This window comes from Arachis duranensis, chromosome 3 (assembly GCF_000817695.3).
Source record: "Arachis duranensis cultivar V14167 chromosome 3, aradu.V14167.gnm2.J7QH, whole genome shotgun sequence".
In the NCBI taxonomy this organism is placed as follows: Eukaryota; Viridiplantae; Streptophyta; class Magnoliopsida; order Fabales; family Fabaceae; genus Arachis; species Arachis duranensis.
The window spans coordinates 122,727,004-122,740,324 of record NC_029774.3 but is presented as its reverse complement, the minus strand read 5'-3'; the positions used below and the strand labels follow the sequence as shown (position 1 = coordinate 122,740,324).

The 13,321-nt window shown below is 35.1% G+C and overlaps 2 protein-coding genes and 1 pseudogene across 2 annotated transcripts; 2 read left to right on the top strand and 1 right to left on the bottom strand.

The window, feature by feature from the left end:
- The first annotated feature begins 702 nt into the window (after positions 1–702).
- Positions 703–2,058, top strand: LOC107481043 (nudix hydrolase 18, mitochondrial). The gene is made up of 5 exons (XM_016101252.3): positions 703–880; positions 1,103–1,214; positions 1,302–1,385; positions 1,457–1,585; positions 1,669–2,058. The coding sequence occupies exons 1-5, from the start codon at positions 783–785 to the stop codon at positions 1,825–1,827; spliced, it is 582 nt and encodes a 193-aa protein (XP_015956738.1). The 5' UTR covers positions 703–782; the 3' UTR covers positions 1,828–2,058.
- A 4,446-nt stretch (positions 2,059–6,504) lies between these two features.
- LOC107480928 (F-box/kelch-repeat protein At3g23880-like) lies at positions 6,505–7,755 on the top strand. The gene is made up of 2 exons (XM_052258487.1): positions 6,505–6,677; positions 6,813–7,755. The coding sequence occupies exons 1-2, from the start codon at positions 6,505–6,507 to the stop codon at positions 7,753–7,755; spliced, it is 1,116 nt and encodes a 371-aa protein (XP_052114447.1).
- A 349-nt stretch (positions 7,756–8,104) lies between these two features.
- On the bottom strand, positions 8,105–12,255 carry LOC107480931 (putative disease resistance protein RGA3; annotated as a pseudogene).
- Between the last annotated feature and the right edge of the window lie 1,066 nt (positions 12,256–13,321).

Below are 13,321 nucleotides of genomic sequence, written 5' to 3'. Positions count from 1 at the left end.
AAGTCATCCAATCCAAAGTCCAAACTACACCACGAGCAAAATTAGTATTCAGACCGATAAATTTTTGATTCAAAATCGATCTAAACTGCACTGCAAACACCCTTAATATCACACTTACAAAATTTTAATAGAAAAAAAATATGTGGGAAAATTTTTTATATAATATTAAACTATATTTTACAAAAACCAATTAAAAAATATATTTTATTTTAAAATATATTTAATAAAAAATTTAATTTTAATATAGAATAAATGTCATTTTCGATTTGTAATCATTTGTTCAATAGACTTCGTACCCCTAACAAATATAAAAATCAAAATCAGTCCTATCTATTTTAATATATGTTTGAAACCAGTTACAAGACTGAAACGTACATATTTCAAAGTAAATAAGGACCGATTTGAATTTTTATATTTGTTAGAAAGTACAAAGTTTATTGAACAAATAATTAAGGAACGAGAAATGACATTTACTCTTTAATATATTTTTTTATATTAATTATATAAATAATTATTTAAAATTACGAATATAATTAGATAACCGTATATTACTTGATCAAAATTAAACCGTTTAATTAAACCGAAAAACATAAAGATTAGGAGGGGGGAAGTTGTCTAAATTTATAAAAAAGTAAAGCGGTTTCTCTCTCCTAAAAAGGCACATAGTTTCTCTCTCTAAGCAGTTACCACACTATTAAAAGGGTCCCCTTCCTCACTTCGCGTTTTGCTATCCACTAAACCACAACTTCCCTTCCTTTCTTCCTCTTTTTCTCGGAACAAAAATGGTGGCTTTAGTTTCCCAGGAAAATGTCGTCGCATTGGTTTCTCGTACCGGTCGGGAGTTACAGCGTTACAGAAAAGGTCGTCGCCAAGTTGTGGGGTTCGTCTCTTCCTTCTCCTATCTATTCTTCTTCTTATTCTCCTTCAATTCTGGGAAATTTCGGACATTTTCCTCTTTCTAGTTTCTCATGGTGAGGTTGGGTTATGCTGAGTCGTTCTCTGTTTAAACAAAAAAAAAAAAGAGAATTTCTCAAGAAGACCCTGTTCTGAATAAATGAATTTGTTAAGTAAAAGTTGCTAATACTGTGTACCGTGTTTGCAGATGCATACCGTATAGATATAAGATTGAGGAGAAAACTTGGTTGGGCGATTTAGATGAATTGGAAGTTCTGGTTATTAGTTCTCAGAAAGGCAAAGGAATGCTATTCCCAAAGGTACAGTGCACCCTACCTGTTATTAATTTATTTCTTATTACTCAATAATCCAAATGTTCATTATTTGTGTGGTTTTCAAAACGCCAGGGAGGATGGGAACTTGATGAATCCAAAAAGGAGGCAGCTTTGCGAGAGACCATAGAGGAAGCTGGGGTGCGAGGCATTGTTGGGGTGAGCCTAAGCCTTTGCTTTTTGACTTTTTCTTTCTTTCTTACAACTAAGTCAAAGTTTGTGTATTGTAGGGTAAATTGGGGAAATGGAGCTTCAAGAGCAAAACCCATGATACCTTCTATGAAGGGTACATGTTCCCACTTCTTGTTGAAGAGCAACTTGAGTTCTGGCCAGAGCAGAACGTTCGTCAAAGAACATGGGTAAGTGCTTGTGCAATCAATTGGATTGAATGTTTCAATTATTAATTTTTGAAGCTTTCTGATTTGGGGGACTGTTATTGTAGATGAGCGTATCTGAAGCCAGAGAAGTTTGTCAACACTGGTGGATGAAGGAAGCACTAGATAGACTTGTAAACCGTCTCACGGGTCAAAAACTACTTGGTCGTGAAACAAAGCAAGTTCTAAGTTGCATAGCACCAGATATGTCCAATTGCCAAATCTGACTCGCTTGTAAATATTTTATATTTTCGAGGCTAGAAGAGAGCTCTCAACATTTTTTCACTTTAGGATCCCATGATTTCACCTTAAATCATATCAATATCATAGTATATATAATAATATTATTCATAGCCAATAGGGTTTCTAGCTTCATCCACCTTGCATAGGAGTTTGGCGATTGATTTCCTCTCAATTGTTTTTTTCTCCTTAAACTAAGTGGATTCAGATTTAATCAATTTTTATACATCCCTTTCTCTCTCTTAATAGCGAGACTTGTGGAAACTATTAGGAGGCACGAGAATCACTTTTGCTTTTTTTTTTAGAAGATAGGATAAGGGAATGGATCACACGACGGACCAAGTAAAAGAAAACTGCGGATTAGACAAACGACAAATTCTTGCAAGGTTAATTAGACCTTATTCGAAACAAATTACAATTTTTCTAACTATAGTGTAATAGTTATTAATTCTCGTGGATATGAGCTTAAAAAAACAGACGAGGGAACTGATTATTCGAATATTCTATTGATTGCGGTTTTATTTAGACTTAAAAATCTTATATTCGACTCATTCCCCTCCCTCAAGTACTTAATGGTAGTTGCAGTTTTACTATGTTTCCTTCAAAAGAAAAAAAATGATCGAGATTAAATTATCCACTCATAACTTGGAATAGTTGTCTATATCGATATGATTCCTTTTCTCCATAGAAGTTTTTAAATAATTTCAACCAACTAAAAATCTAGAACACTTTAATTTCTACAATTACAAGGTGACATTGAGTGATATCTAAAGGAATCTTGGCTGCTATGTAATTTTTGTATTAGTAGCTCAAATGGTACGAGTTTAATTATGTGTGCAAGCAAAGTTAATGAATTTGATCCTGTCCTAGCTTTCATTCGAACTTTGTGTTATCCCGTTGATGTCTTATTAAGAGTCATCCTATCGGTTTCGACGGAAGATCCTTCCAAGTTTTGAGTCAAAGTTAGATCAATCTAAATCCACGACTATACCGTGGTCCATGAGAGACAAACCAGAGTCATGGTCGCAAATATTCTTAAAACCACGAATAAATGACCGTAACTGTATAAAAATAGATCTAAACAAACAAAAAAAATATCATGCGACTTCTAAAAGATTATGGACGTTTAACAAATGGTCATGTTTAGATATTATACTTCTTAGTAGCTATTTTGAATTTTCTCATGTTTATCAATAATACATAAAATATCTTACATAAAATGTATCTATGTTGTTTAAATAATGGTAGTGAGAGGCTGAGAGGAAAAGGGAAGGTGCGCGAACAAGCTGCAAATTGTGTAAGAATGATCCCACCATTGTTGTTGGGTTGTTTGCTCACACACAATGTGCGAGTGTTATCATGAAGCATGCATGGCACAAACAAGTTGGTGATGGGAAGGGACATATTCCTATTTTAAAAGACAGAGGCCACCAATGCTTAAATGTGTTTGCTATCCACTGAAATGACCAAGATTACTACTATATCATCATGCGCTAAATAGATGGGGACAAATCCTTTATTAACAATTTAACATCACCAATAAGCTAAGGCCCACATCAGGAATGATTGCAAACTTGAGTTGGAGGAATCTAACTTAAAGGGATCTTTTGCCATACCTCAAAAGCCGACCTTGTTAAACCTTGGAAACTTCATTATAATAATACCCTTTCTTTTACCCTCTTTTTGGGAGTTAGTGAGGAAAATCGGACACCTCAAAGGAGAAAGAACAAGATAGAAACAAAAAAAAGGGGCGGGGGCCGGGGTTAATCGGAATTTTTTAAAACTCTCAAATAAATGTTACAAGAGTTTTTTTCCCCCTAAACATACAATTTCGGTAATAATTTTCTAAAGGTTGAGATTAACATCTTTTTTTGCTATTATGATACCACTTTTTTCAAAACTGGTACGAGTGAATGGTTTTTTTTGGATTCACCAACAATCGATTTTTCAAACACAAAATTTTAATATTATATCATAATATCACTTTCAATCATAATATCATTTTTAAAAATTTAAATTGATACGAAGAAGTAATATTAATAAATTATAATTATATCTGTAATCTTTATTAGTCTGGGGTAACAACTTTTTTGTTTATTTGGAAGCCTTGGACGATATTCCTTTTTTTGTCGTGACTCATTTTAAATGCTGAATTTCAAGATGGGCCTAAATTTGGGCTCATCTCCTGATTTTAGGGGTCCTAATATTGGGCTTACCTCCCTCTGGTTTCTTCAAACTTCGTTCGTCTTAAAGACATAGCCCATAATTTAGCTGGCTAGGCTATTAGAGCCCATAGTGTAAATGACAAGGATAATATATGGGCTGGCGGTGCTGGCATGAATGATGCATGTGTAGAGTCTAGATCAGGAAAGGGAAGAAGACAATGCACCATAAATTAATTAAGACAAATTAATTAGGTCTTGAAAGAGGCATCGAATTTATTAGATCTTGTACTCTAGTGAGGGCAAGACTCAAGAGATGAACAACAATGCATTAAATTTAATGTCTGGTTCTAGCTAGATGTGTGTCTAGTCCTCTTTTATATATGCATTTTTTGATTAACCTGAATAAAAGAGGAAATTCCTTTTAAATTTCTGTTTCTGAATCAGACAATTTTCTCACGATACGTTTCATACGATACGTTTCATTTATGTGATATTGAATGATTAAGACAATAGGGGTGGTGAGGTACAATCAAACTAATGCGGCAAACAATAATAAATAAAAAAGTCTCAGGACCAATAAATATATAAAAAATTAGTCATCATTCAGTAGTATTTCATAACAAAAATTATATTGAAAAATTAAAATAAGAAACAACAAACAACAAACACTAAAAATTATAATTTATATCCCTATTATTAAGCGTTATTAATTTGTTTAGTTCAGCTTCTTCCATTAATTTTATTGGCGATTTTGTGCTGTTTTTATCTTTTTTCTCTTTTCTATTAAATCAATACAAATAATAATTAGATTTGTTTTGACATATAAAAAAAGAAATTATAATTATAAAGAAGCACATACATCATATTTATCTTGTTTTGGTATTTTTTTTTTCATCTTACTTTGCATCACTATAAAAAAACACACATTTTATATTTTATTTTACATTCTTTTTTATTATAAAAGATAAATTAAAATTAATTTTTATCTTCTTTCATCTTTTTTTTTTCATCTGTTATGTTGCCTTCTTCCATTGACATTTTATTATTATTATTTTTTTCATTAAATCTATAAACAAAAAATCAAATCGATCCAAATCTATAAATTTAAAGGTGACCTTAGAACAAGGAATATTAAGCTTTAAAATTAGCATAAAGATAATAATAAAATATTAGAAAAATCTAATAGTACCAGAAATTTAATTAATGGTAGTGTTTATTGTTTAATATACAAATAACATTTTTGGTTTGTAAAATTTTTAAGTTTATAGATTGAGTCCTTTTTATCTATAACACCCCAAAACTTTATTTGTTTATCTTTTTTTCTTTTCCTTCATCGTGTTATCATCTTTATTAAGTTCTTTTGTCCTTTTTTTTTAACCAAATTAGTTAATACTCTTATTGTGTTGTTTGCAAATTTAATATTAATATTATCTTGTTTAACTAAAAGGGTAACAATACAATAATAATCACACAAATAAAAATTTTATAAGAAGAAAACAAGAATGTGACAAGATAAAAAAGACTATATTGAATTAATAAGATAAAATAAATAAAACAAATTGTTGGTCTTTGTTTTGATGACTTCTATATTAATTTCTTGTCAAAATTTTCTTTATCCCAATAAATAATCCATGGTAATAGAGGTCTCGTATAATTTTTCTTATCTCTAAGTACCTCTTTGTAATAATAGATAATCTACAAGCAAAATGATAAATATAATAATTATCATAAAAGAAAAATCGGAAAAGAAAAATAGTGTATAATTAATGGAACTGAGGTGTTGAGAAATTCGACAATCTAAGATAGAAAGTTCTAATGTACTTGGTCATCACTATACCGTGTTACAATAAGAAAAATGCACAGGTTCATGGATTTTTTGTACTAGTTTAACTTATCTTGCACTGATTCCTATTTCCTACTGTGTTAACAAGATAATATTCCTGCAAACAAGTAATAAGGTCGTTTTGGGAGACCACATTATAGCTAGATATTAATTAGGTGTGGTTAATTTTATGGTAACCATAGTTATGATCGATCATTTCTAAGAGAAAATTAATTAACCTTCACATTGAAATTTTTCAGTAATACAAATTTTAATCTTACATAATATTAAACTACTTTTCTATTTTAACCATGACAACAATAAAGAAGTCTCGTGACCCACAAATTCAGCACAATAGAATACATCAATTCAATTATAATTTTAGTTTTTATTATCTTATCTTTATTTGTTTTTATGTTTCATAGGCCAATGCTATATATATACTTAGTTTTACCTTCATAGTTTGCAATTCAATCAATTAACAATCAATAAAAATTTCTTCATCTTTTTTTATTCTTATTCCTTCATAGTTTTATCATGGTATTAGAGCCGTGGTATATTAAACTAAAAAAAATAGCGCCGAGCTGCCAAATTCGTAAGGCAACGTTTTCGCCATCGCCATTCTTTACCAACCTCTGCCGAAATCCAAATAGCGTTAATCTCCCCTTCAAGTAGTTATGACGCAGCCTAGGAATTATGACAAGAGGAACATGAAGCGTTTGAGAGTTACCAGAAACAGCCTGAAACGGTTGCTGCCTTCAACGGGAACCCCATTGGGGCCGCTTTCAGTCCTTCATGATGAACTCATCAGAGAAATGTTGCTGAGGCTTCTGGCGAGGTCGCTGCTTAGGTTTCAGAGTGTGTGCAGTTCCTGGAGAACTTTAATTTCCTGTTCCTAATTCGCTAACGACCATGTTCGTTTAATCACTACTGATCCAAGTTTTAGCCATCCACGATTTCTTTATCATGGTTGTTGGTTCAACAGATACAAAAAATTCGGAGATTTCTCGGTACGGTGCATGTTCGAGAACCCTTCCCAACCTATTGAAGTCATTCGCTTCGCGGGAAAAAGTAGCCACGAAATTATTGGCTCTTGCAACGGATTGTTGTGCTTGCAAGACATTACTGACATGGATAATTTAATCATGCTGTGGAATCCCTCTACTGGATTGACATCCCAACCGCTGGAAATTCGGGATTTCATAGGAGTTTGTGGCTTCGGATATGATCATGTGAATGACGAGTACAAGTTTGTTGCGGTTGTAGATCAGATACAGAAACAGGACCCGCTTAGATCTGAAACCAGAATTCATACATTTTGTCCGAACCCTTCAAAGAGAATCATTCAAGATACCGCGTTTAAAAGGATAATTGGTGATGGTAAAGGAGTATTTGTGCCTGGCACCGCCACTCTTAATTGGATTCATTGGCATGGCACTCTAGATTACTTGGTTCTTTCCCTTGACTTAGTAGAGGAGACTTATAGTGAGTTTTCTCTGCCCCTCAACCTCAAGGCTCCGAAAAATAAATTCTTCATCTTTCCACCCTTATGTGTGCTGAAGAACTGCCTTGCATTTTGTTGCAGCCATGAGAAAACTCATTGGTCTGTGAGGCTGCTGAAGGAATATGTAATGCCTCAATCTTGGACTAGATTAGCCACCATCCACTGCCACCCCTCACTGCTTACTGGTGCTGAGTTACACCCATTATATATCCGGGAAAATACTCTTCTTATGGCGATGGCATCAACTTCAAAGATAGTTATGTCTAACTTGGATGATGGTGGCTTAGAATTTCCTCTATTGAAACCTACTCCTTCAGATGTCCCAATGGGATTGCGGTTCTATATTTATCATGAGACCTTAGTTTCACCATCATATCGTTGTCCTCGAAGTAGCTCATCCCAAATCTGGTTTATCAAACCTTAGTATTTCACAATGTATACACTTAATGTTCTCAATACACACCGTTTGTGAATGTATGGACACATATAAGATAGTGAATCACAACCACAAGGACAAAATGTCAGAGATTTTGTAAGCGAGTCAAGTTTTTTGGTAGACTATAAAGCTTCCCACAATTCATTAGTTTCAAGATTTCCAATTTATGCAAACTGTAAATAGAATCAGGAATGGTCTTAATATCTAGACCACAAAGCGCAAGATATCTCAAGTGGCTGAAATTCCTGAGTGAAGAAATTTTGAAAAATTTGTAACACAAAACTCGAAGAGAACTGTTTCTTGGAAGCCAATCATAATTGTTTTGAAAATAACCATCCTATTTCAACTGATATAATGTCCTCAAGGAGTCAATTTTCTCACATGCTCCCTTTTCTATTGGTGTTTCAGTTTGGCCACCACACTCAAAACCTATATGATGTGTGTTTCTTGACAAGTCAATCAAGTTTGATTTCTCTAGAAACATACATTCTTGCTATGCAATTGATTGAGCAAGATCATGGACTAGATCATGCATTTTCAAATAAATTTTACCTGACTCATCATTGATCTTGACATCTTAAAAGAATGATTTATTATATAATTCATTCCAAATCATGTTACCAACCTCTTCTATATCCAAGTTTGCCCGAGAAGAAATAAAGTCACTAGCCATCCAAAGATGAATCAAATTTTGCTTTAGGATTTCTGTATCTTTGGGAAATATGGCACAGAAAGCAAAACACTGCTTCAATGTTGGTGTTAGATGAAAGTAGCTCAACCTCAATGCAAGCAAAGTATGATTTTCATTCGGCAAAGTCCATAGGCTACTTTCCTTAAGCTCAAGCCATTCTTTCTTGGTATTTCTCGAGCACATCAGACCTCCTAGTGCTTTTGATGCAAGGGGTAATCCTCCACACTTCTTCACTATCTCCTTGCCTATGTTTATAAGCTCTTCATCCCCTTCTTTGTCAGGTCCAATTGCGCACTGTTTGAACAATGACCAACAATGATCCTCAGAGAGACCAAACAAATCATGAGCTGAGGATGTTCCCATGATTGCTGCAACATCCTTATCACGAGTGGACACTAAAATAGAGGTTCCTATGGATCCACAAGACAAAACAGATTTCAAATGCTCCCATTTGTCTTCGCTTAATCCAAACTCTAGTTGTTGGTTTCTTATCCATACATCATCTAGAACCAATAAGTAATTTTTACTTTGCAACAATTTTTTCACTTTTTGTTCCATCATGTGTAGCTCCAAAATTTCGCACTTATCCTTAGTGATTGATTGAATTAGTCACTATGGCCTGTATGCGCCTTCTTCCGGCAGTTTCATTTGCACCTTCTTCCGGGGGCGTATTGAACTCGCATCTTCCTCTGCGTCACCAAGTCAGACGCGTCTTCCTTAACAATTTCATCGGAACTTATCCAAGCTGTGGATTATTGACGTCTTCCATCCACCAGCTTGCGTGGGCATATTAAACTACTCTTCCACCTCAGCCCATGACAACAATAACGAAGTCTAGTGACCCACAAATTCAGCCCAATAGAATACATAAATTCAATTATAATTTTAGTCTTTATCTTATCTTATCTTATCTTATCTTTATCTTATTTTTATCTTTATCTTATCTTTATTTACTTTTGTCTTTCATAGGTCAATGCTCTATAGATACTTAGTTTTACCTTCATAGTTTACAATTCAATCAATCAACAATCAATAAAAATTTCTTCATCTTTTCTTATTCTTATTCCTTTATAGTTTTATCATGGTATCAGAGCCGTGGTATATTAAACTGGAAGAAAATAGCGTCGACCTGCCAAGTTTGTTAGGAAACATTTTCGCCATCGCCACCATCGCCATTCTTCACCAACCTCCGCCGAAATCCAAATAGCGTTAATCTCCCCTTCAAGTAGTTATGACGCAGCCTAGGGATTATGACAAGAGGAATATGAAGCGTTTGAGAGTCACCAGAAATGGCCTGAAACGGCTGCTGCCTTCAACCGGAACCCCATTGAGACCGCTTTTTCAGTCCTTCTGGATGAAATCATCAGAGAAATATTGCTGTGGCTTCCGGCGAGGTCGCTGCTTAGGTTTCAGAGTGTGTGCAGTTCATGGAGAACTTTAATTTCCAGCTCCCAATTCGCTAACGACCATGTACGTTTAATCACTGCTGATCCAAGTTTTAGCCATCCACGAGTTGTTTATCATGGTTGTTGGTTCTACAGATACAAAAAATTCGGAGATTTCTCGGTACGGTGCTTGTTCGAGAACCTTCCCAACCTACTGATGTCGTTCGCTTCGCAGGAAAAAGTTGCCACAAAATTATTAACTCTTGCAACAGATTGGTTTGCTTGCAAGACATTACTGACATGGATAATTTAATCATGCTGTGGAATCCCTGTACTGGATTGACATCCCAACCGCTGGAAATTCAAGATTTCATAGGAGTTTGCGGCTTCGGATATGATCATGTGAATGACGAGTACAAGTTTGTTGCGGTTGTAAATCAGATACATAAACAGGACCCGCTTAGATCTGAAACCAGAATTCGTGCATTTTGTCCGAACCCTTCGAAGAGAATCATTCAAGATACCGCATTTAAAAGGATAATTGGTGATGGTAAAGGAGTATTTGTGCCTGGCACCGCCACTCTTAATTGCATTCATTGGCATGGCACTCTGGATTACTTGGTTCTTTCCCTTGACTTGGTGAAGGAGACTTGTAGTGAGTTTTCTCTGCCCCTCAACCTCAAGGCTCCGAAAAATAAATTCTTCATCTTTCCACACTTATGTGTGCTGAAGAATTGCCTTGAATTTTGTTGCAGCCATGAAAAAACTCATTGGTCTGTGAGGCTGCTGAAGGAATATGGAATGCCTCAATCTTGGACTAGATTAGCCACCATCCACTGCCACCCATCACTGCTTACTGGTGCTGAGTTACACCCATTATATATCTGGGGAAATACTCTTCTTATGGCGGTGGCATCAACTTCAAAGATAGTTCTGTATAACTTGGATGATGGCGGCTTAGAATTTTTTCTACTGAAACCTACTCCTTCAGATGTCCCAATGGGATTGCGGTTCTATATTTATTATGAAAGCTTAGTTTCACCATCACATCGTTGTCTTCGAAGTAGCTCATCCCAAATATGGTTTATCAAACCTTAGTATTTCACAATGTATACACAATGTTCTCAATACACACATTCGTGAATGTATGGACACATATGAGATATTGAATCACAACCACAAGGACAAGATGTCGGAGATTTTGTAACCGAGTCAAGTTTTTTGGTAGACTATAAAGCTTCCCACAATTACTTAGTTTCAAGATTTCTAATTTATGCAAACTGTAAAGAGAATCAGGAATGGTCTTAATATCTAGACCACAAAGCGCAAGATATCTCAAGTGGCTGAAATTCCTGAGTGAAAGAAATTTGGAAAATCTGTAACACAAAACTCAAAGAGAACTATTTCTTGGAAGCCAATCATAGTTGTTTTGAAAATAACCATCCCATTTCAGTTGATATAATGTCCTCAAGGAGTCAATTTTCTCACATGCTCCCTTTTTCTATTGGTGTTTCAGTTTGGCCACCACACTCAAAACCTATATGATGTGTGTTTCTTGGCAAGTCAATCAGGTTTGATTTCTCTAGAAACATACATTCTTGCTCTACAATTGATTGAGCAAGATCATGGACTAGATCATGCATTTTGAAATAAATTTTACCTGACTCATCATTGATCTTGACATCTTGAAAGAATGATTTATTATATAATTCATTCCAAATCATGTTACCAACCTTTTCTATATCCAGGTTTGCCCGAGAAGAAATAAAGTCACTAGCCATCCAAAGATGAATCAAATCTTGCTTTAGGATTTCTGTATCTTTAGGAAATATGGCACAGAAAGCAAAACACTGCTTCAATGTTGGTGTTAGATGAAAGTAGCTCAACCTCAATGCAGGCAAAATATGATTTTCATTCGACAAAGTCCATAGGCTACTTCCCTTAAGCTCAAGCCATTCTTTCTTGGTATTTCTCGAGCGCATCAGACCTCCTAGTGCTTTTGATGCAAAGGGTAATTCTCCACACTTCTTCACTCTCTCCTTGCCTATGTTTATTAGCTCTTCATTCCCTTTTTTGTCAGGTCCAATTGCGCACTGTTTGAATAATGACCAACAATCATCCTCGGAGAGACCAGACAAATCATGAGCTGGGGATGTTCCCATGATTGCTGCAACAATCAACATCCTTATCACGAGTGGACACTAAAATGGAGGTTCCTATAGATCCACAAGACAAAACAGATTTCAAATGCTCCCATTTGTCTTCGCTTAATCCAAACTTCAGTTGTTGGTTTCTTATCCATACGTCATCTAGAACCAATAAGTACTTTTTACTTTGCAACAATTCTTTCACTTTTTGTTCCATCATGTGTAGCTCCAAAATTTCGCACTTATCCTTAGTGATTGATTGAATTAGTCACTATGGCCTGTATGCGCTTTCCTCCGGTAGTTTTATCTGCACCTTCTTCCGGGGGCGTATTAAACTCGCATCTTCTTCTGCGTCACCAAGTCAGATGCGTCTTCCCCAACAATTTCATCGGAACTTTTCCAACCTATGGATTATTGACGTCTTCCATCCACCAGCTTGCTGGGGTGTATTAAAATACTCTTCCACCTCAACCCATGACAACAATAAAGAAGTCTCGTGACCCACAAATTCAGCCCAACAGAATACACAAATTCAATTATAATTTTAGACTTTATCTTATCTTATCTTTATCTTATTTTTATCTTTATCTTATCTTTATTTACTTTTGTCTTTCATAGGCCAATGCTCTATAGATACTTAGTTTTACCTTCATAGTTTACAATTCAATCAATCAACAATCAATAAAAATTTCTTCATCTTTTCTTATTCTTATTCCTTCGTAGTTTTATCATGGTATCAGAGCCTTGTTATCTTCCTTGAAGAGGATACATAAGCTATCATCTTTTCGGTGACAAATCACCCTACTTCTTTTTCAACGTCCTCCGACGATGAATAATCAATCTTTTAATTTAACTCTAAATCTAACCAATCTCTATTACATCCATCCAAGTAAAAATACAATCTCAGTCTTGATTACACCTGTTCTAACAGGAAACAACTATCATTCATTGAATAGTCACTATGGCCTTTATGCGCCTTCTTCCGGCAGTTTCATCTGCACCTTATTCCGAGAGTTTCGTCTGCATTCTGTTTCAGTAGTCATGTCTGCATTCTGTTTCAGCAGTTCAATCTGCATATGTTTTAGCAGTTTTATCTGCACTCTTATTGCGCTCCACGCACCCTCTTTTTTTATCGCGCTCTACACACCCTTTGAATTTATTGCGACATACGCGCCCTCTAAAGATCAATAGATCAATCTTATTGTGCTATACATGCTTATTTTTTGTTTTTGTTTTTAAGATCGCTGCTCAAGCACAGCATCTCCTTTTATATTTTTGCCGCCGGAAGCTCAAGTTCCATCGCACGCATCTTCCTCCGCATCACCACGTCA